Source organism: Caretta caretta, chromosome 12, assembly GCF_965140235.1.
Source record: "Caretta caretta isolate rCarCar2 chromosome 12, rCarCar1.hap1, whole genome shotgun sequence".
Classification (NCBI taxonomy): domain Eukaryota; kingdom Metazoa; phylum Chordata; order Testudines; family Cheloniidae; genus Caretta; species Caretta caretta.
Genome location: NC_134217.1, coordinates 21,546,719 through 21,570,909, shown reverse-complemented (window position 1 = coordinate 21,570,909; position 24,191 = coordinate 21,546,719). Strand labels below are relative to the sequence as shown.

The 24,191-nt window shown below is 39.8% G+C and overlaps 1 protein-coding gene across 13 annotated transcripts in view; it reads right to left on the bottom strand.

The window, feature by feature from the left end:
* ZNF536 (zinc finger protein 536) overlaps positions 1-17,150 on the bottom strand; it is a 406,360-nt gene extending 389,210 nt beyond the window's left edge. For 4 of the 13 annotated variants that reach the window (XM_075118395.1, XM_075118394.1, XM_075118396.1 and 1 more), the window contains exons 1-2: positions 16,845-17,149; positions 16,123-16,240 (exon numbers count right to left, since the gene is read on the bottom strand). Coding sequence is in view for 4 of the 13 variants with exons in the window: in XM_075118387.1 (XP_074974488.1) it covers positions 13,470-13,559 (90 nt within the window). In the remaining 9 variants the exon portion in view is untranslated. Of the gene's footprint in view, positions 1-13,469; positions 14,499-16,122; positions 16,581-16,844 lie in introns of those variants that run through there. The other 9 variants (XR_012664576.1, XM_075118387.1, XM_075118392.1 and 6 more) reach the window with 6 other exon arrangements.
* Between the last annotated feature and the right edge of the window lie 7,041 nt (positions 17,151-24,191).

The window sequence follows — 24,191 nt, the reverse complement described above, 5'->3', positions numbered from 1 at the left end:
TCATATCCTCTTGCTGAGCGCAAACACAGCTTACAGAACAAAGAGCACAGCACGGGAGTTTCATGAGTTTTCTCAGTGTTGTGATACATGGCTGCTTTGGAAAATATTACAGCAACACAGTGTCATACACCACTCAAGTTTCTTCTGTGACTCTGAACATGGTACAGGGCATAAAACTGAATATTCTAGTTAAGCTATGTAACTCTTGAGCTGTGCCCTCCATTAAGCATAACTGCATTATCTGACAAATAATCAATGTTCAGATGACACTCAAGAGTCCCAGCCACTAATCCTGGACTAAATGTACCTGATATTTGCCTTATTGCCAACGTTTTACACTGTGCCTGTGCTTCCATATCTGCCCCAAGAGATATAAACATCACAAGGAAGGTCCAGGCTCCCAGCCTGAAAGAGCCAAGAGTGCTATTAGAGAGGTGATGAGCTCAATCTGCTCTTCGACTAAAGAGCCCTCTTATTTTGGGGGGGAGGAAGAGGTGGCTCTTTGTTGATATCACTTCCTAGAATTTTTACAATTTTAGTTCAGTTAAGTTCAATTTTTAAATATTTGGTCAAGATCTTTTTATTTTACCAAGCATTTCAGACTGAAGAGAAACTGCCCTGTCTTTTATATCAAGGACGGCAAAGAAAATTAAAATAGTAAATATTAGTTCCAAACAACCTGCAGAAGTGAGAGCTATTTTATGACTGATGACTCCACTGAACTTAATGAATGGAGGCTGCCATTTTCTATTATATGGAAAATTAATGTTTTTCTCATCCCCTTTCCCCCATTATCTGGACACTCTGGCTACACCCTGTAATTTCCACAGCTACCCCTTCTCCACCAAACCCTCACTGTAGCACTAGTAAACGTCACTCCTCCAGCCTCTCTTTGGATCCTAGCTTCTGGGATGTCGATGGTGCTGTTCCCGTCTGCATCCACCTCATTGATCACATCCTGCAGCTCTGCTTCGGTGGGGTTCTGGCCCAAGGACCTGGGCCAGATATCAGTTGGCTTGATCCATAAATCCTGGCCAGGTTTCAGGATTGTCCTGTTACGTGGTTTATCAACACCCTCACTACCCCCCCCCTTGAATTAAGCAGCCTTACCTTCGTTATGAGCCCCCTTCCCTCCTCACTTTCCCCTTCTGATCACGGCAAAGATCCAGATTGGGTACCAGAGAAGCATGGTTTCCTCCTCTTCCTTCTAGGAACCACTTGAGTGACCGCGGCTTGTTATCCTGGACTCAGGGGAGACTGAGGGCTATCTGACTGGTCCTGGCTTTCTGGAAGGGAGATGTTTACTGATGTCTGAATGAGTCCTAGTAGAGGATGGAGATTGTGGATTGTGTCCAGAGGAGTCCAGGTGTCAAGGAAGGAGATGACTTTTTTGTTCCATCACAAAACAAGGGAAGAGTCCATGGAATAAGTTTAAACTTATGTAAACTAAAATGTTGATTTTTTTAAAAAAGTCAGCTCCCTTGTTTCTAATACAAACCAGGATGATTCTGAAATGTAAAATTAGAAGTGGAATTTTCCTTTAAACTTACAAAAAATAATTAAAAAACTAAAATTCCAGCGAATTTAAAAAACAATTATACAAATATATTGGGCCTTCTAATACAATCTGGGCTACTGACCAGTGCAACAGAGGCCACAGAGAGAAAGTCTGTCCCTCAACCAGCTCCCCCAAGATGTATCACAGTTTCTCAAATGATGGCATCCTGGGTATCTGGACTATTTGAGGCGTGCTTTTCCTGGTTTCTAATCTAAGGGCCCAATTCAGCAACAAATTTAAGCACATGCTTAACTCCATCACTATTCAGAAAAACCAAGTACATGCTTAATTCCCATCGACTTCATGCTTAAATGTACTGATAAAAGATGGACTGCTGAATTGGATGCTGAGAGCACAGATCTTTGAAAGGATAGGATTCATCACCTAGGTACTAACAAAGAAATGCTAAGTACAAGACCAACCAAAAAAACCACAGGTGGAGTTATCGTGGTGTAATATTATGCTTCTTCACTGAATGACTTAAATAACTGAAATTCTTTTCATGAATGTGAGTCTCATGTTTACAAAATACTGAACTCTACTCATGCAACAAAGAGTAAACAACCATAAACTATTCATAATTTAATGAACTTGTGTTCCCCTCACAAACACAATAAAATTCCTAAGCTACAGAACTAGAAAATTTAAAAAGTTTGGTGATTATACAGTCTTCCTGTACCTAATATAAATAAAAAAGGAAAGCACAATTCCAAAAAAAATTTAAAAGGAAAATATAAAACAAGCCCACCGAAAAATTATTTTAAATTAATTTCTTATTCACATTTTCAAAGTGCAACTATTCCATTCATACACACACACACACACACACACACACACACACAGAGTTATTCAAAAATATACAAACACCTCATATAAAATACTACAGTGCAACTATAATTAATACTAGTTACATACTCCTCTACTCACTAGCCAATCTCCATCTGTACCTCCTTTCATTACGGCCTGGATCCTGTTCTCATTGCATTCAGTTGTTGTTTTAGTACTATTTACTACTGATAATAGGTGGAGAATCAGGCCCTAATAGAATACTAGATAACAGGGTCACCTAATGGAAAGGTTTAAGTGTTGGCAATATCGTTGATAATAAGCTAGATGTGCCTTCTTCACCTAGATGTCCAACAATTATTAGACTAAATAAGGGTTGAAGATTGTTTAGAATTAATACTGTTCACATTTAAATACAAATTATCTTAGTAGGATTTTGCATATTGATTGGGCACTGCTGTTAATTCCTCTTATTTCTATAGAAATAAATGATCCCTTCTCAACACACAAAAGCTACCCTACCACTAAATAATGATCTCCACAGGGGACAAACCCTAAATGAAAGTAAATTCTACATACTGTAACTAGGCAGCTGAGCTATATCCAGTATCCAGAATAAGGTAATGTTGCTTTGCAGCCTTTGATTTGACGAGCCTAAGTTACTTCCATTTTATTTGAACAATAATATTTGAAATATAAAGGGCCGCAGAAAAACCCAAAGGAGAAGGAGTCAAAGAGTGCTTTGATATGCTCCCCTTAAATGAGGGATGATCATGATGGTCCCTTCTGGCCTTAAAGTCTATGAGACTATGAGAAAGGTTTACAGGGCTTCAGGGAAGGCGTCCTGAGATCCATGCAGAACTCTCTCATTCAGCCCTGCAGATCCTATAAACACCAGACCACTCATTCACCCTTACTTACTGCTAGCCTCCATTCTGTGGTAGCAAAACCGTTCCACATGGCTGCACAGTAGCAGCCATGGAGGTGATGAACTATAGTGCTGTTAATTCAACTCCTGCTCTGATACCCCCAGGTGTGGAGGGGAACATGCCGAAAGCCTGTGCTTCTCCTTTCAGCATCCCTCTGGCTTGTTCTATTACATTTAGCTTCATCCACTAGTGGGAATGGAGGGGAAAATAAGGACCAAAGAAAACAGAAGTGTGTTTAAGTCTCTCCTAACTGGGAGATCTGATGCCGTAAATATTATATCAATAAATTTATCATCATTGTTGGCCCAAGATTTTTTTCCAAAGGCTTTTTTTCCAATAAAACAATTAAAGCATAAATAGCACACAAAACTTAGTGAAAAAGATATTATTTTAACATAACAGAAGATGCCATCTAAAGGATAGATTAGTAAATTCTTTTCAAAAAGAAAGCCACCTTTCTAGATACACTAGAAGGATGCTGCACTTCTGAAATGTAGCATTTCCATAATAAATAGTAACATTTGGTTTGACTTAAATATATGAAACTCTTCTCCAGATAGGACAAACAAACCTACAACAAAAAATCAGCTCTCACAAAGTCCAAAGCCCCCCGCCCCTCCAAAAATAGGCTCTTTGTCTTTAAAAAGGAGGTCCTGTAACGTGCACATATAATCTAAATTGAAAGAGGTACCTGGACATGTGGTATACAGTATGAGAATATTATACCTGGGCTAGAGGCTCCAATTTGCTTTAGATGGTTGTAGAAGTCATAGAATAGAACTAACAATATCATATGTCATAGCATATATATCCATAAATGGCTCCCAAATCTGCTTATATGTATTTCTTTCAACATGGATATAATTTATCATATTTTTCCCGATGTCTTATAAATGTGTTCCATGGTAATTCATAGAACCTGTCTTAGAAAAAATTATTTCACTAAATGTAAGTGATGTTTCAATTAAGCGTGAATCAACTGCAATAGCCATATTCAAGCGATATAAAATGTCAAAAAAGTGCTAACATCATAAATCTGAAATAACCATTTGAGAGTTGATGTTTAAAAGGGTCTGGGATACCTTATTGATAAAACAGTAGCTTTTTCCTTATGGAATTGTGACTTTAATCTTGTCATGAAGCACACTGACTCTAAGTTCAAATCTAAGCAAAGGAAACCAAATCATAAGACAACTATGGACCTGATCATGTAAATACTTAATAGGATCTTCCATGAGTTGTCTTCATTGGAACTACTCATGGCAACAAGCACTGAAGCAGGTAGTGCATGTTTGCAGGACTGAGCCCTGCAGAAGTAGTTATGATTCATGAGTACAGAGAACTTTCTTTTCTGAAGTGGTCCGCATTTCTCTCATGTTTACATGGTTAAACACTGAGCAAAGCTTATTTTCTCAAATGAGGCAGCGTATCCATCCCCTTTACACACTTTGTTGTGCAGCTACTGGTGTACATAGATCTCATCAATTAACATGACCCTCGTTCTTCTATTTACATTATATAGGAATGCTTCAGGGAAGGGGGCAGAGGGAAAGTTTGTGTGTTCACATCCAGCCAAAACCTGCTTTATACACCTACAGATCTTTGGAGGTGTGTAGTACTTCCTAGGGCTCTGCAGGCCCGGAAGCCAACTTGGGCTGAATACAGCCACGAGGTTTATACTTATAGGTTTAAACTGCCCCTGAAACGGCCATTTGTTACCAGACATATTGTAAACCAAAATAATCTCAAAATCTCAGCCGAACACACATCTTGACCAGCATTTTCAGTCAGATTAATTTTTTAAGTATTTAACAGATTTCATATGAATAAACGGTAGCTGACGTACTATGGTGAATTTACAAAGGACCTGATTTTGTAATCTCTGCACACACAAAATTCCATTGGCTCCAGTGAGAATTATGAATGCATATCATTTGTAGACACAGATCTATCTACTTTAATTTTTTTTCCTGCAAAGAGATGACCCCCATTGAATTACTGTGTAAGAGAACAACTTACCCAAATCTAAATTTACCCTACTTTGCCTAATTTTAACAGATATTTTTAAATACATGTTAAGGATATGATCCGAAACCCATGGAAGTCAAAGGAAAGACTCTCACTGATTTCCAAGGACTTCGGATCAGGATCCTTTTTTCTCCTACAGATATATAAGAAATAAATTATTAAATAAAAAAAAATAAAATGAGAGAGAGAAATTGTCAGCTTAATTTCGATTTTGAAAAAATTAACGTTATATAGAAATCAAAGACCAATAGAGAGAGATTTCCACGATTCTTTTTTAATTCTACTGAAAACAATTTTTTGTTGTAAACATTGCTGCTAGCCAAGCTTTGCGCACGTGCATGGCAGCCACAAACAGAAACTGCTGACAAACAAAAAGAGTAACCAGTGAAACTGACTTCATGTTTCCAAATGAAGTAAAATGCAAAAAAGGAAATAACAAAATGGTTAAGTATATGATTTTAAAATATTCAGATTTAATAACTCACACAGTAACAACACAGCTAATGAAAACTGCTTTTGATAAATATGGGTCCAAAGCATTCCCCCAATTGGGCAGATCTTACCAGCTTGCCAATGGAGGAACAGGGCTTCTGTAGTACCATTCCTCTTGCTCTGGGATTCCAGGAATGCTCCTGTGCTGGAGACTAAAAGAGTGCCTGCCCATGCTCCATGGCACACCTCCTCCCACACACATCCTCCCATGTTTCTGTGTAATAATCTAGCAGGGAGTTACTACCAGAACTCAGAGCTCTATTTTGTTCCCCTGGGTCTCCTCCATAGCTGTTAACAGCATCCCAGAGGGGGATCCAATCGATACAGCAAGGTATCTGCCAAGGGCTGCCAGGAAAGATAAGGGTGAGAAGTGGGGCCACGAGCAGACAGGAGTGAGGAGCTATCAATGTCCTGACTCCCCTCCCCATGGATTCTCAACTCATCCCAACTCCACAGCTCAACAAACTCTTCCGCCTTGAAAGAATACTTGTTAGGAAACTCAAAGGGGAGTTTCATATAGTTCTCTTTATCTGTTGCCCTCTCTCAAGAGCTTCTACACAGGAATGGGAGTTTTAACCTAACAGTCTTCCTTGGGAACTCCCAGTTATATTAAACATCTTCTTGTAAGATTTCTCTATTACCAGTTCCTCAATGCCATCTGTGTGCTCACTGCTGTACAAACAGAAAAGAAACCACTCCTATTCCCAAGGAGTTATCAATTTAAGAGATTAATCCTGTATTCTTTGCACACCCAATCCCTGAGCTTTTGGGATGTACAAGGGATGCAGGACTGGACTGTAGATCAGCTTAGCTCAAACACATAATATATCAAATGATGTGACAGCCACAAAAATCCACACTGGGTTACAAATTATTTATATTACCACTGTGGCCCTTCAACATGTGGCTTTTGTATTTCATTTGTATATTTCACCTTCCATCTCTGGGAATGTTATTTCATGTTTTATATTGTGAATTCTTATGAAGCAGGAACCATGCTCTCTCTTATGACTGGAAAGCACCTTGCACACTAAGGACACTACTGGCAATAAAACAAATAAAAAATCATATGAAGGCCCAATCTAGAAATGTTATTTTCCTTATTGCTCATTTGCCTAAAAGCATGATCAATATACATAGATATTGTATATACAGTATACACATGCATGTACCTTTTGCACTTGAATAAAACATATATTCTTATGAATGATCTTTTTCTTTAAAAAAATCAAGAATATTTGAAAAGACCTAAAATACATTGAAGAGTTTTAAAGAATAACAGTAATGTTGAGAACAAAGTATTCTACTAGCTATTATCCCTGTTATGGTATTAATAGGAGGGGACCAAAATTATAGGGTCTCTTTCCCACTGATTCCATTAACAATAAGAAGAATTACATTCCTACAGCATATGAATGAATCAATGAAGAACAGAACCCTTACATAGTAGGGCACATTAATTAAGGGTGAAATATAGCCACTTTAATTATAAATTCCAGTTTGGGGGAGTCTATAAGCTCTGTCTTTTCAAACTCTAAGGGGCTGAGATTTGAAGCAATGAAACTGGAAAAAGTTTAGTTTGAGCATGATCTTGCACACTTGTCTGAGAAGATCTGCTTTTGACATTAAAAGAGACAGCTTAGTAGAGTTGTGCAAAGGGTTCATAGTGAAAGTAGAAACTATACCAGACTCACCTGCTTTGGCGGTTTTGTTATACCTGGTGGCCCAAACCTGCTCCCATAGAAATCAGAGACAGTTTTCCCCTTGGCTTTCTTTGGGAGAAAATCAGGCCCTTGAAATTCATCCCAGACTGATTCACATTTTTTGCTAACCTTTATGTATTTTCTCAGCAAACATAGACCAAATAGTAGTTTTGCATCAAAACTGTGTGAAATATTCAGTTAAACATGGTCTTGATGCAAAACCATGTGAAGTAGCAGTTTCAAGATTAGTTTAGCTTTAAAATGCAGGGTTTGAGCAAACCCGGTATTCAAAGAGAAACTGAGGAGAAGCCACACAGGTTGAAACAAATGAAAATATTCACACAGACCTTTGTGAAGAAAACCACAGAGGGTTTGTCTACACAGGGGTTTATTTTGTCAGTGTAGCTGCAGTGATGTAGGTACATCAGTGTAAATCCTTTGTGTAGATGCCCTGGCATCAGTGTAGAGATTGATTTGCAGCTCTAACCTATACAGTATAAGTCACTTCTTAACCAGTACACTTGATCTAGAGTAGGGATTTCCATTCCATTCCTATATCAGCAAAGCCGTAGTACAAAAACTCTTGGTATAGACAAGCCCTGAGTTTCACACTGCCTTACATCTTAGTACCACAACAGAGCTTTCATGAAAACGATAATGCAAGTATATGGAAACACTGTTACCGCTGTACATGAAAATAAAACTTCACTATTGTACGTTCATGCAGATCTACCAGACTAAGAAATTTTAGGAAAAGAAAAAGGCCACCCAGCCCAACATGCCACCTCTTTCTGATATAAGATTTAATCTGCACCACCTTGTTATTTTCACCATAACTCTCACAATTTCTTTCTCCAGCAGCAAACCTAGATTTCTCTTGAACTCCTTTATACTTATTAATTCTATTGCCTTTCCTGTAACTTATTCCATATACTTATTACCCTTTGCATGAAGCAGTTCTGCCTCAGTTTCCTATTTACTCCCAGTTTCCTAAACTTTAGATTAACTGGACATATAAATACACCTATTTCTACCATCTGTGATAAATGATATTACAGCGACAAGGCTGAAGGTAACAATGTCAGTGCAAATCTATGGAGACCACTTCACAGCAATGAAATAAAATAATGTTCATACAAATGATACTATCATTTAGAAAAATAAATGTAAGTCTGCCCCCTAACTTAGCACGGTTTGCTCAGGTCTGATTTTCAGTCTCTCGCTCTCCTGACCAGCAGAGGCCAGGACTGCTGGAGAGGCAAGATACATACAGCCCTGGGCCATGTGGGCAGGGATGTTACTCAATAGCAACCTCTCCAGCTGATTGAGGAGCAGTATTGATGAGCTCAGTGGGGCTCCAGTCCTCCTCAAACAGAAGGACTAGAATGGAACATCTCCAGGACACCAAATAGGGGGAAGGGTTCTATGGGACATAGGGCACTGCCAGAGTGAAGAAATGTAATGAAGTGACTATACCTACATGAAGGCTGACACAAACTTATGAAGGAAAAGAGAACCCTGGCACTCTGAGCCCATGAGTATTGGGTGAAGTCCTGATCCCTGTGAAGTCAATGGCAGTACTCTCATTGATGTCAGTTTTACCCATTGCACCTAGGCAATGTAGGGTAGAGCAATGACACCAGACTGGGAGTCAGAACTCCTGAGCACTAATCACTCTTCAGCTACTGCCTCATTCTGTGGCCTTGGTAAAGAAATTTAACTTCCCTGCTGTAGTTTTCCCCATCTGTAAAATCAGCTAATACCATCAGTGAGGTAGGGCTAAATTTTCTAAAATTTAGAGGTGTCTCCTGTTTTAGGCATCCAATTTCTGGCACCTAGTGACTGATTTTCAGAGGTGATGAGCACCTGCAATTCTCATTGATTCCAGTTGCATCTGTGGTGCTCAGTTCTTCTGAAAATCCCAAGTGTCTGAAGTTGGGCATCTTAAATTGAAGTGCCAGAAATTAGAGGCCACTTTTGAAAATTTGAGCCTTGATGCTTGTTCGTTGTTAACAAGATGTAAAACATACCGTGCAAGTGCTAAGAACCGTTATCAGAGTTATTATTAGGCACTGCAGCCTATACATTCCTCTATCAAAAAGTCCTGCCACAACAGGTAATGTTGACCTTTTTTAACAATATGACAATCTATTTATGAAGAATCATTTTATTCTGCCTTTTGTTGTGAGACTCTGACACAAGACAAATGCTGCAATGCACACTGCAAGGGGGGTCAGATACCGATGCTGCTGTGGCTGTTTTAACTCTGTTTTCTTGATTTGTGTTTAAATCATAGAGGTATTATGACAAAACTGTTTGTCTTTAATATAGTTCAACTTGGCCTAATGAACCCGGGCTCTTTAAAAACAATCTCACATAGTGTATTTAGATTAAGACCTATAAAAAAATTCAGTGAATTTAAAATGATTTCAAGGCCCCATCCCACAGATATGAAAAGCACAGATTACTAGGCTAATTACAATTAGTCTACCGTAATTCTTTTTTCATGCATCTGGTTAGCTAGCAAGTCCACAATATGCACATGAAATTTTAAGTGAATTTTAATACATGTGAAAGATGCCAGATTCAGAGTATGGGAGGTTCTCCCTTCTAGGATTTCTCTGTTTATTCACAGAACTAGTACAGCTGGGGCAGAGGCAATGCAAATTTCCCCTCATTGCCCTACCGATGTGCTTCATCTCTGATTTGGATCACTGCTAGGAGTGAAAAGGTACTTCAAATCTTCAGGTTCATTCACTGTTTAGCTTCACTGCTGAACCTGCCAATAAGAGTGACAAAGTCGCTGTGGTTTTTGTGATCCGCTAAGAAATGGACTGACACCGCCAATTCATTTCAGTTTGGTCACCAAACATCCATCAGATCATAACTGTTTTCAGTCATTTCTGACCAAGGTCAGACTCTGACTAGTGACTGAGTCGTGAAAAGTTCTGTATTCTATTATCAGTTCCCTGCACCATTCAGTCACCTAACCTTAAACTAGAAATACACATTTTTATAATATTCCCTAAGATCATCCCCTTAAATGTTTCAAAATTATTTTACTTTTACATAAGTATATTTTCTTTCACAGTATTTCATACTTTTTCCTTTTTTCATCTGTGCCCAGAAAATCTTTGTTAGAAATCATTTGGATTTTCGTCTTTTCTTGCCGAGAAGTTTATTCATATTTATATGAAAGGGGAAATACATATTATATTTTTCTTCTCTCCTTAATCCACAATACTTACACCTATGCAATATAGGCACATAATGCCCCCACAAAGATGAGGTGAAGGATGAGACAGAAGATGCAAAGTTTGAGTGGAGGAATATAAAAATGACATTCCAAATACCATACTGTTTTTAGCATTATGAAGAGACTAGATTCAACTATTCAGAAATCTGAGAGAAATTCAGAAACAGAGTTAAATGTACTTATGCTTTCCCAAAACATGCTAAATCAGTAGATGCTAAAGAACTATAATTGCCCTCATTCAGACTTGAAAAATAAATCTATTTACTCTTTTCTTTTTGATGTTTTTGATAAAGTTCATATAAATCCACGTAAACGCCTTTTTTATTCAAAGCGCTCTGAAGACACCTGTGCAATTCACAACCAACTTAAAGCAAAAGTAAACATTTGGAAAAATGACCTATACTGATTTTCTTACACTTTAGGAAAACTTGTGCTACTATGGGGAATAAGAATAGCCCATTTCAATGGGCTAGTGCATTTTACAGGTCTGTTCTCCTGTAAATTTCCTTGGTTACCTAAGGCTCCCCTGGTGGGTAAATAACCTAATGTTTCAGCTTTCTGTACTGAAGTTCACAATTTCTGATCTCAGCACTGCCTTTACTGCTGCAAGCTAAATAGTGGTACTGATGCTGCAACTTCCAGATTACTCACTTTCCTCTCAGATCATGAATGGGTTGGGTTATTGGCCTCTAGCATGGACAAAAATACAACAATCAGCCTCTTCATTATATAAGTCTTCAGTGAAGACAATGCTGGACAACTTGCTGAACATCAGAGATCTCAAGTATTTTCAGAACTTAGGAAAGACTGTAGAACAATACCTTTTTCTTCAGTGCAGTGGACAAAGTCACTGCAAATTTGCTGAAATCATTTTAATACAGCATTTCTGTAATAACAATTTGTATCTTCAGGAGCTGTTTTGCAAAACATTGCTTTAGAATAGAAATATTTTGACAAATTTGCTGCAAATGTAATATGGGGGCTAACCTTTTCCAGAAGTACAGATGTTAATTTCACGGTCATCATTTGAACAGTAAATGAAAAGAAACTTTAAAAATACTTTGCTATTTTTTAAAATAAATCAACATAAAATCCCATTCACTTGCGGCAATATAAACATAACGTCACATCTACGGATCTGAAGAAACAGCAGGTATCAGTAAGTGTCTCCTGCTTAAGGAAGAATCAACTGGAATGAGATTCCTACTACTGAACATCTGAAACATTAGTGGATATATTCTCCTACAAACTAATTTTAAGTGGTTGTACCAAATTGGAAGTGTTTTCTGTTTATAATGTTTTTTGAACTCTAAGCATTTAATTTATGATTTTTGAAAGAGTAAAATACAACAAACAGTACATCCATTGTAATGTGAATAAAAAACAAGTGCAACAGAAAAAGGAAAATAGATAATATAATAAGAAGATATGCATCTCAAGCTGTTCTTGTTACGACTACAAATCAGAAAGCCCTCAAATTGTCAAAGTTAAGAAAAAAGATCAGCTGTCTAATGAACATAGTTGCCTCATTTTCAGAGATACTGAGCTCCCACAACTCTGTGTGAAGTCAATAGGAACTCCAGGTTCAGCATTTCTGAAAATCAGGCCCAAACTGTATTCTAATAGAAATATTATTTAGGGAGTATTTTTGTTGCAGAAATGGAGAGGGTTCAAAGTAATCTGTCAAAGAAGTGCTGCTACGTTCATGAGTCCTAAAGCAAGCTAGCTCTCATCTGTGGGGAAAAAGTTAATTCACAGGGCTCATAAGGGCTTGCATTTGTCAAGGAGCAGGACGTCAATGCTATCATTATCAGGCAAGTCAGCCAGGCGTTTAATGGTAGAATCAGGAGACATTTGCTCTCCACTATCAGAATGACATCATAACTAAAACAGCCTTCAGCAAGAAGGAAAGAGAAATGCTGTAAGACTTGGACTACAGACAGGCTTAGCACTTCTACTGCGCTATACTGACCGAGTCACTACTCCCCTTTCAGGAGGGAAAGCTTTTAAATGTCCTAATTCTAAAACTCCATCCTGATAGCATTTCCAAAATAAGGATCACATTTTTAAAGAAGTACTCTTAAACGCTTGTCCTCAAAACTGGAGAGAATGTTAAACCAGCCACCTAGTTTAGGAGAGATGGTCACTTACAATTCATAAATGTACTTTAAGTTTTCTGGCATTTCTAATTATGCTAGTAATTTTCACTTTAGTGAACCATATGGAAGAGTGGGGGATTGAACTGTATTAAGACACTAGCTCTAGCAAACTCTGTAATTTAGAGAGGAACAGCTTAATTAACTGGTTTTTTAAAAAGTGTACACACACACACACACACACACACACCTTTGAGTAATCAGAGAAATTTAGTGATGAACTGTCCAATGATCAGAAACAGGAAAAGCAGTACATATTTAGCTTCCACAGTAGTTGTAACTATACTCCCCAGATCCCCAGAATCACAAATTGTCAATCTCTTCCCCCTCTCACCCCCATCACTACAGGTACACAGACGCTGTACAAAAGCCTCACCTTGTGTAAGAAGTATGAGGGGAAAAGTTATGAAAGTCGACAGACAACCTAAAATCCCTCAGGCTACAAAAAATCCCGCTATTGAGAAACAACCCAAGAGACCACACAGGGAATGTACAGCTTTCAGAAGCACTTCTCATCTTATTTGCACTTAACCTATTGATGTACTTATGCAGGTCACTTACTTTTCGAATAGATTTGAACCCTTTATAATCATGCAGATCGCCGCGGTTGTCACTTGGGTGTTTTGTTTGGTTTTTGCAAACAAGTTTCATAAAAAAAAAGAAAAAGGTCCAATTATGCAAATCCGCTCTGGATAGGTAGTGAATATTCAATATGACGGTGATACTGTAATAGTTCAATGCAACACACTGCACTGGACAGATTTATGAGGCAACGTCACTACTATGCTCTGGTCCTCGTTGAAGCATCTTGAAGTTAATTAAAGCTGCAATGTCCACTTTTCCAGCACCCTCCTCATTCCGGTTTACTATTTCAACATCAAACCAGCCAGGGGGCCTCCCCCTCGGTCTCTGTACACTTAAGCAGCCTGCCACAGTCAGTGAACAATGAACAAAGATTTGAGTGATAGACGGGGCGGGGGGAATCTCCACGGGAATAATCAAATCCGGTTTAAACAAGTAACAAAATATAGTTGCTAATATTAAACTAGAAAAGAAAACATTCTTCTCCAACTGAGCGTGCACAGGCATTGGGCCAATCCCCTGCAGAAAGGACCTCAAAGCAGCCAGTCCTCCTCATTTCGAGCAGTGAATGAGCCCAAACAAGGATTCTAAACTTAATTATGACACTTAAAATAGTCGTTTTCCACATAAGCAGGGAGGCTCGCCACTGCTATCTGTACCAACCGGTCAAATCAGCTCAGCAAACACGGCCCCTGTTGGATTTATTTTAAACTGCACAGGGGGGGAAATGCACAGCTCTAAAAGTGCACTCCATGCTAAAGCACACATACGGTAGTACACCCATGCTTTCTGAAGGGGCTTTTCAAAGACCAGCTCCCCTAGAACTGCCTGTTATCTGTGTCTTATATTCTCATTGTTTGTCCATGCCTGTGGAATAACAAACAGCAGCCTCAGCGCCTTCGGATTGCAAGGACTCTCCCCTTACCCAGCTCATTTTCTGCTAAAGTGAAAATGAAGGGATCTGACAAATCACGTCTCCGCCTAGACACTATTATAGACATAACAATATCCGCCAAACAAAAACCCTTAAACAATAACATCCATGCCCGTAAATAGGCTGCTGAATCCTTTCTCCTTCTATACTTTCCCTCCCCCCCCCCAATTTCTCTACCCCCTCCCCACAATACAGGAATTTATAAAACGTACTAAAATTGGACTTAATATTCTGCAGAGAGGCAGATTTTATGCATCGACTAATTGCAATTATAATATAGGAGTCGAAAAACTAACTTTTTTGAATGGACCCAGTTAAACTTGTACTACATCCAATCTCCTTGAGAGAACTACAGACCCTTTTAAAAAAGGCACCCTTCTTTTAAGTTCGCAAGCATCACGGTTTCTTTCAACCTTTCTTCATATCCATATTTATATAGATATTCATTATTTGCAAAACTGCAACAGATGGGCGCCTTCAAAATCTAGATTCTTTCCTACTCATCCAAGAATATTGTTTTATTTAAAATCTTGAAACATCTCCTATGCCCCCCGCCTACGACTGTTCTCCTCAGTACTTCATCCCTGCGAAATCATTCTCAGGAAAAGAGCAGAGAGTCAAGATCAGTGCCGCCCCAGTGTGCTAAAAACGAAGAGACTGTAGCAATCTCTTCATGTCAACGCTTTTTAAGGATAGTCTCCCCACCCCCCTCATCTATTCTTCACACCCATCCACCCCCCAAAATGTTAACCCCGGTGCCTTGACATAAGCCAGTTCCCGGAAAGGTTCATGTCCGAGTAGCTTCTCTTATCCTATGGAATTGGCATTTAAGTTTCCTCTTTAACCTGTTACTTTTTCTGTACGTTAAAAATGCCCTGGATTTGTGGCTGACAGGTGCTTCTCTGCTCCTTCTGCGGTGTTTTCAGGCATGCTCTTTTACCTTCCTAACAGGTTTTAAACCTGATCTGACATTTAGTGCACACTTGAATGTCATAACGTTCCTCAAAGCATTATGCACGGCTCCTATTCATAAGAGGTCGATTAGAGCACAAAATGGCAGGTCTCTTAGGCACTTGAGTCTCACAAGTTTGACACATGCTATGCATCAGCTAACTTTGATTAAAAAAAAAAAAAGGGAGGGAGTTTACAAATTACACTCCGGGTAGCCGGGATCCTGCAAGGAGGGGGCGGGGGGGAAACACGTTTAAAGTCACTTCAGCAAAGTTTACTCAGCAACAATCCTTTAAAAAAAAAGTTTCTGGGCAACTTAACGGCAGGATTTCTCAGGGCGACAGGGAGCGAACTTGCTCCTGCCCGACCCCACGTTATCCAAAACCAGGCAAACTCTTGTCTCTCTCTTTTTATTTTAAGTAACGGTTTTAAAAGAAAGGAGAGAGGAGAAAGAGGGGGGAAACCGGAGGGTTTTCTTCAGGCTAAGTTCTATAGCGCCATTCAATGGCTTCTCTGCTCCTTTCATTATTTTCTGCTTTTCCCCTGACAGCCCTGCTTGCAAACGTCACGGCTATGGATATTTAATTATACTGTATTTTTTTAATCACGGTGGAAAACGCAGGCCCCGTTGCGATGATTAAAAAGAAATAAAAGAAAATAGTCCAAACTGACTTTGGAGCCTCTTTCCTCGCTCCTGGGAGCCGCCCGGAGCCTGAAACCCCCCCTTGTTACCTTTGTCTTTCTTACCTTACAATTTAAAGCAACGCGTAGAAGAAACTCCTGCACGTAAACGAAGCGTTGTAAAAGATTGTGTTCAATGAATAATGAAGCATGTCCACATGATTGACTTGATCATTTTCTTGTGCTGAGGGGGAAAAGTGGAGCGCGGAGCTGTCACAATTGCCCGCTGTGGCTAGCCCTCCTAACTGTTTGCAACACATCCCGAGTCAAGAGTGCTTTATTTTAATCTGTCTCTTTTCAGAATAACCCCGTTCATTGATACTGATCACCCAACATCACAAGACATTCCCATCTTTCAGCTTGGACTCCCCCTATCTGGTAGGTGAAATGCATTGTACCATTAAAAAAGCACTCCATTGTCGTCTTGGCATAATTCACAGCAACTAGATAGGTCTTGCGGCATTTAGCTTTGATGAGCCAAAAGCTGAACCCTTGATATAATAATCTACAAAGAATGGTCTGTGATCGTCCATTTTTTCTCTCTGTCTAGCAACTAAGAAACCATTTAACACAGCGCAGCTTGGTCTTGACCTTGAGCTCATGTAAACACACTTATTAAAATCTATCTATTCTCTAAGAACACATTCTGATTGTCAGACTTGTTATTCAGACATATATCAACCCCCCTCGCCTGTCTTTACTTGCATTCCTGCCTTTTACTAAACAATTTTTTTATCAAGCCCGAAGAGATTATCATTTTTTTAAAAAAAAAAAAGCGTCGTTCTTACCTGCTCCTGAAACTATTTCAAGTCTGTTTCCTTTAAAAACTCCAGGGTAAATCTTGGTGGACACCGGGACCGGAGCATCAGTCACAGCTCCGGCGTTTAAGAGAAGTAATCAGCGATAAAGTGACGTTGATCTGCACTGTAACCTTGTGGCGTATTTAATGTAAATAAGCCAGTTATGTTGCCAATCGCATGCATACAAACACATAAAGGTCTTCAGCGTTGCATTTTGATTCTTTCCATTAGAGCCGACTTTATTTACATACACTATTTAGGGGATCATGATAATTCTAAAACAATACTAGTGCCAAATGATTATGAAAATATGATTTTAATTAATCACGTAGTAGGCAAGGAAATTAGCATACGGTAATTAAACTTAGAGAAAAACGTCATGGAGGTTCTCTGCCTTATGGGTTCGGAATAATCATTAAACGATGGGTTTTCAGGACTTAATTATCAAACAAATAACTTTTTTAAAGCAACTTTACAAGGTTTATCCGCAGGGCAACGATTTAGTAAATAATATACAACCAGGCAAACAAGGTGCAAATGTGACTGGTGAAATAGGTTATGTTTCTACAAAGCAAGAGGGGAGGGGGGAAGCTGAATAATGCAATGATGGATTCTGTGTCCCATAGTTGACAAAAGCATGGTGCCTCAATAGACTCTTTGTTATGGGATTATATAATGATTGTGGTGTAATTATGGGGGGAAAGATTTAGTAATAATAAAAAAGTATCAAAATACACCAATGAGCAGCTTGTTTTAAAGAAAGGCTTGCATGTGACAGTAGGGGCATGTTAATAACAAAAAAGGCAGGGCCCGAAAGGTCTGACAAATAAAGATTGTGATGCCCACGATTAAGAAGCGATGGAGACAAATTGATTATTCAAAATGCCGAGCCACAGGGACACGTAGAACATTGATTCAGGTAAGACTAGTTTCATCTTGACTGAAATGAGTTCCCTGAAGATGACTGGCATACATTTTAAATCAGTTTACTACATAAAAAGCAAAACATCACAGGCAGAATCCATCTAGTTAAAATAGAAGTCCAAGGGGGGAAAAAAGTTTACATTTGTGGCAATTCCCAAGGAGACTATGGAATTGCAGAGGAAGGGGATTTATTAATTCGCTCTTCCTAAACACTGGACCTAAATGGACCCATCATTTATAATCCCCAACCTCTGTTTCTGGATTATTTGGTGCTAACCTGGCTCTTTCAGTTATAGAGGGTGTATTAATAATCCTATAGGTACAGTAAGACTTTTGTTACAACTGCAGTAAAATAACTTTCTAAAATAACTGAAAAAAACAACTATTTTTCCCAACTGATATTTTAAAAGTGAAGTTTATGAATAGTTGTCCAGAGCTATTCAATGTTAAAAAAATTCCCATGTCTATACTAAAAAGGTTTAGGAATTCACTCTGCATTTTCCAGTTTGATGTGTCTGAAATTCCTCTTTGAAAAAATTCCAAAATACAAGTTTTTTCTATAGAAATTAGCATAGCAATCACATCAATAATATCACTATCTCTATGGGAATGATAACTGGAGCAGTGGGGGTGTTCTTTATTTCAATTCTTCGTGGATCAACTGATTATATTCTGTCTTCTTTTGAACTTGTTATTGTAAGTCAAGTGATTCTTTATAAGTGACAGCCCTGACAAAGAGACGAGGATGGGAAAGCAGGTCGAAAGGAAGTCGCCATATGGACTTTTAAAAAGGCACTTTTTAAGCAAGATAATGGGGAAATGGATGTTGCCTTTTAACCCTATCACAACTGAGTATTATTAGCAGTCTTGTGAAGAGCCAGCCATACTTTTCTTTTTAAACTATGAGTGATAGATTTTACCTAACAATTTTTATGACATAAGGCTTAAGTATACAAATTCTATATGAAGTAGTGCCTTTTCAGAGACTGAGGATGAGTGACACCCAAAGGAATCAAGGGCCAGAGGTGTTGAGACTACCAAAAAAAGGGACAGGGACTCAGGAAATATCCACAGTAAGTTTTCTTGAGACAAAGCCAAGTGTATAGGGTAGAGACAGGTGAAACAGGGACTGACTGTAAAGGCACTTTAGACAGCCAACTAGCTGTTCTCTCTCCCTCCCTGTGGGATATGTGTGTTGCTCACAGGGGGACTGCATAGAGCTGCAAAAGAAGAATAAGAATTGGGTTCTCAGATCTGCTCCCCCAAAATGATGGATATGTCTTTACTTTGTTTCTTCTCTTCTTTCTCTTCTCTATTCTGGAGTGGCCAATTGAAGGCAGACAGAGGAAAAGTAGAAGTTCCCAGAGAGGGACATATGTGCTCTGAACAGGTTCTAGTCTCTCTAAGTTGGAGAGAGAACTGGTTCACCAATCAGTAGAGGAGTGCCCATCTCAACTCTGAGAGATGAAGGTTTCAATTAAAGACCTTCTGGATCCCAGGAGTAAGAAGAAGAGCAGATCACCTCAGGCAGGCAATGGTGTCAGGGGAGGCACCTTGGGCTGGTCTGGGAGCCCCCATTTAGGAAGCTTCAGAGACATGAACCTGTTGAGGTTTCCTTCAGAAATATATCTGCCGTGCAAGCCCCACCCCACCTCCCACACTTCATGAGCCCAGGGCAAGTTGCCCAAATCAGGGTTTCACAATATTCCCAAACCACCTCTTCAGCTCCAGTAGAGCCTCCCATATTCCATCCCGTCCCTTTCCAAATCATTCGATGCACTCCCTTGCTGTCCATTCTTCCCTCTCTTACACCCTGCCTTTCTTCTCCAGAGCATGCTAATCCATTATTAACTCTAGAACTTCCACCTCCACTAACCCAGCTTCCATAGTCTCTTCTTAACTCTCCTCTTCGGCTTTTATCATATACTGTATAAGGCAGTGTGCCGTTTCTTTAAATCTGGAGTAGGAAGTCAGGCAGGGGAGATTTAGGGGAAAAAAACTCTTCAGTGGTTAGAGAGAAAGGTTTATACTGTTTTTCTTACTCTACAAGTTTCTTGTCAGTGTTAGAAGAAATTGTGCCCAATTCTCCATTGAGCTCCTTTGCACCACCCCACCAAGGAAAAAAGTCTATGAAATCAGTGGACCTGCCCCCTGAGAATTCATCTGGCACAGGGGTAAATCACTGGGTAGCATAGAGACAGGTAGCAGGTCTCAGCCACCTCTATCATAGCAGTCCCTGTATAGGTGGCGTGGCCACTAAAGAGGGGGTGTGGCTGAATCACTGCCATGCTGCAGTTATTTCTGACTACCAGAACAACCCCTTGGGGCTGAGGGCAGCTGGGCATAGGTTTGAATGGCTTAGATGCTGCTCCAGTTTATGCCAGGGACCCACTAAATCAGAATCAGGATGCCAAAAAAGGTGGCCACTCCTGCAGCTTGGCCCCATCCAAGAATTTGGGCCGGTGACTTTTTCTGTGATTTTTTACTTATGTCACAGAACATGGGGTCAGAAGGTGTCTCATTCTGAACCAGCACTAAAAAGAGGAAAGAGAATGCCAAGCCTTAGCCCTCCACAAGACACAAGTCTGATAAACCCTTGGAAAAGTTTAAGTGGAAGGAGCACTTTAGGAGACTCTGAAACACAATGAGGCTTAATACAGAGAGCAGGGAAGTAGAGGTCATTCAGTACTTCCCGCATATTTATAAGTCATTTGCCTTCAATAAAAGGCGAGAAGAATAACAATATCGTGCTTAAAAAGTCTGATGAGCCTTTCATTCCAAAAAAGGAAGGTAAGACACAAATGGGCACACTTTAACAAAGGGTGCAGAGGCCCACAGAAAACAAAACAAAAGGCCTTTTTAAGGGTCCTTTTTTATAAGGAAAAGCACAGCTTTAGGACTTTGGTATCAGTAAGGAAAAACACATAAGGGATCATCTAGTAGTTGGGACTTTAAACGAGGAACTTTCCGAAACATAGAGTTTACATCTCAGCTAAGTCTGGAGCAGGTGGCACAATCTACATGGCGGTCTGAGTCAGTGAAAATGCAAGTCACCCAACAAGAAAGGAGTGGAGGCATGCTGCAAGGAGCAGACGAGGATAGTGCTTATTTGCATAACGGCACAAATAAATTGCCTGGGTCAATGCAAAACCTGTACTCACTACTAAGGCAGGGAGTGTGTTTGACACCTTTGTCATGAAGCCACTGCAAGTAACTTCCTATCCCAAACCACAGCCTTGAGAAGGGGCAATTACAGACAAAAATGGAAGTTGAGTTGTTGTTTGATGAAAATGGCCTATTTAGAGAACCACTATGGATCTTATTTAAAGGGATAGTGGGGGAGTGCCCTTTACAGCAAAGCATAGTCTTACTCATTCCAAAATGAGGGAAGACGAGGAGAGGATGCAGATGAATGCTATACCAGAGCCCATTACTGGACTGATAGAATGGTGTTTTCCTAAGGAGCCTGTTATGAACAAAAATGGGCACATTTGTATCTCAATGTAGACCCTGAAGAGCTTAATGAAGCAGTAAAGAGGCAAAGGTATATTCTTCACTTAGTAGAAGACACAATCTCCATGCTAGCTAGTGCAATAATATTCTTATTGGATCAGCTAGTGGAACCTAGCAAATTCTGCTTCCAATGCCAAGTAGACGTTTATAATGCCATTCAGACAATATTGCTATCCCTACCTCCTCTTTGGCATCACAAGTGCCCCAGAAATCTTCCAAGCATCACAGCAAGATTTGGCAAAGCCAGCAGAGAATGAAAGTTATGGAAAGTCTCAGGAAGGACATAGCATTAAATTATCACAAATTCTGAAGACAATTGAATCTGCTGAACTCAACTTCAATGGGTTTATTGTAAAATATATATATTTCTCTAACCACAATTCTTTGGGAATGTGATTGATCAAGAGGAGGAAAGTACAGATCCAGAAAGAGACAAAGCTATAGCTGAAATTCCACCTAACATTGTACCAGAACTGAAGTGATTCTTTGGTAAGATATAATTTTGGAGCAAATTCATACCTAACGTGTCCTTAAGAGACCAAGCTCTTCATGAGCTGTTTAAAACAGAGTTTGTTTGGAGCTTGGATAAGACCCAGGAGTAAGCTTTTGAGGGTCTGAAGCACCTTGTCCCACTTATCAAGGTAGTATCCAATTTCTGCCACTTATTTCTCTTCAACCTCTCTCAACTTTGTCCATTTCTTTCTAGTCTACTGCTAAAGTTCATGTGAGGTCCTTGGTTTTCCATTTTGATTATTTCAACCTCTTTCTTACAGGCCTCCATGACACCATGTCATCTTCCCTTCTGCCCATATGAAACGCTAAGTTCATATTCCTTGCCTGTTTCGACTATGTCATCCTCTCTTCTACTTTCTCCTCTGGCTCCCCTTCCTCTACCACTTCTTCTCACAGCCCTGCATAACTCCACTTCTCCCTACTGCTTTGCCCTTGTCTCATTTCATGTTGTCGCACCTTGTTTGTCCTGTTCACTGTTTCACATAAGTATCTACAGTCTTCCTCCACACCATCTTCAGGCATGGACTTCTTTTCCTGAGCTCATCTGCAAGATCACTATCCCGTCTACTTTTAAATCCCTCTCAAATGCTGCTATAACACCCATGGGAGAATTGCTGACTGAAAATGACACTTTTGAGGGGTATTGGGAATACTTTATGTATCCTATTATTAATTATTTTTTTTGTTAGCAACCCTGGAATCAACCATAGCTACTCTTCTTATATGTTGTTCCCCTTCCTCCTAGCCTATGTCCAATTTAGATTGTTCATCTTTACATAGGGAGCGCTTAAAGACTGTTTCTTCTTTTCCATTTGGAAAGTACCTAACACACTCTGATACTAGAAATAAATAATCATTCACAATAAGAAAACTCTATTGAGCTGGTCCCCATCTGTGACACTTTATAGTATTTCCAAGTCTGCAGCTGTATCAGAAAGTGCCAGCAGCTATGGAACAAAATTATCCAAGTGACTTAGGCACCCAAGTCCCATTGACTTTCACTTTTGAAGATGGAGCACTGGCTCCTAAGTCACTTGGAGGGGTGTACTGTTGTTTGAAAATGTTGCCAATAGCATCTAGAGATAAATAACTGGAGTTACTAGTATATTGTTCCAGATGGCGTTTAGATTCCAAAACTAGGCACACCCAAAGAGCAAAAATAATGTGTGGGTATGCTGAGGCTCAGAAAACTTTTGCAGGGCCTTGATAATTTAAAGCTCAAGGCAGACCACAAGCTACTTGTATTCATATAGTAAAGATCTAAACAAGATGGCCAGTTATTCCATCCTTGTTCCTACACATCCCTTTTCCCATTGACACCCCTCCCATTAAATTTAGGGCATCCCAACTGTGTCCAGCAAGCCAAATATGTACATGTATCTCACATAGAGGTTTACCATTAGTTTTCCAGCAAGCCTCTCCCTACACAGAGTAAGGTGTTCAGGGAAATATAATCCCACTTGCAACAGGGACTGCAGAACAAAAACTGTCCCAAAGCTTTCTGGAGTAGATTTTGAGCCTAATTTCCAGGGTAATAAGAATCCTCCTCTTCTGAAAGTAGCTAAAGGAGTCTGAGAGGGGCAACCTTTTGAGCAAATCAGAAGCCAGGGACTTTTATCAAATAATAAATCATCATCATCATAAGGGAAAGGGGAGAAAAGGGACCTCAAATTGAAGTCAGACACAGAATGGAGGGCTCAGCCAATCTCTTACAAGCCCCAGTATTTGCTTCTCACACAAAACAGACTTATCTACCCCTCTGTGAGGACTTCAAGGAAAATGTCAGAGACCAAGAAAGAAGAGACCCCTATCAGGACCCCTGCCCTAGTCAGTAGCAAGGAATCCATGAGTGATCTGGATAATGTTCAACAATGGGTTAACTTGGGAAGGCTCCACAGAGCCTCAGTGGTCACTGAGATGTGACTTTGAAAGAAGACGTGCACAGTCCTTTGCCCATGGCAACAGGCCCCACCATCCTCAAACTGGCCAAACTTTGCGCTCATAAGATACTTCTTTTTTTTTTTTCTTTTTTTTTAAAGGATGCTTAGTAGTCCAAGCTAACACAAAATTGGGCCAGTTCTGAACTATGCCTCTCAAGAGGGGTCACCAGGGGCATGGCAGCTTTGCATCTCTTGGATTCTAGTGCTGCTGGGGATTGGTCCAGCCCCTGCTGTGAACCAGAGTAGTCCCAGAGGCCATATGGATCCCCAAGGGACCATCCAGCAGACCAGAATAGTCTAAGTGCAGCTCTCTGTCTGAGCAAGTGTTCGCACACCCTACACTGAGACCTGCAAAGGCCAAGGTATAGTGCCATTATGCTAACCATATACTGCCTACTAGGGCTGCCACCTGGCTAGTTTTTAACTGCTCTGGCCAGTTTTTGTA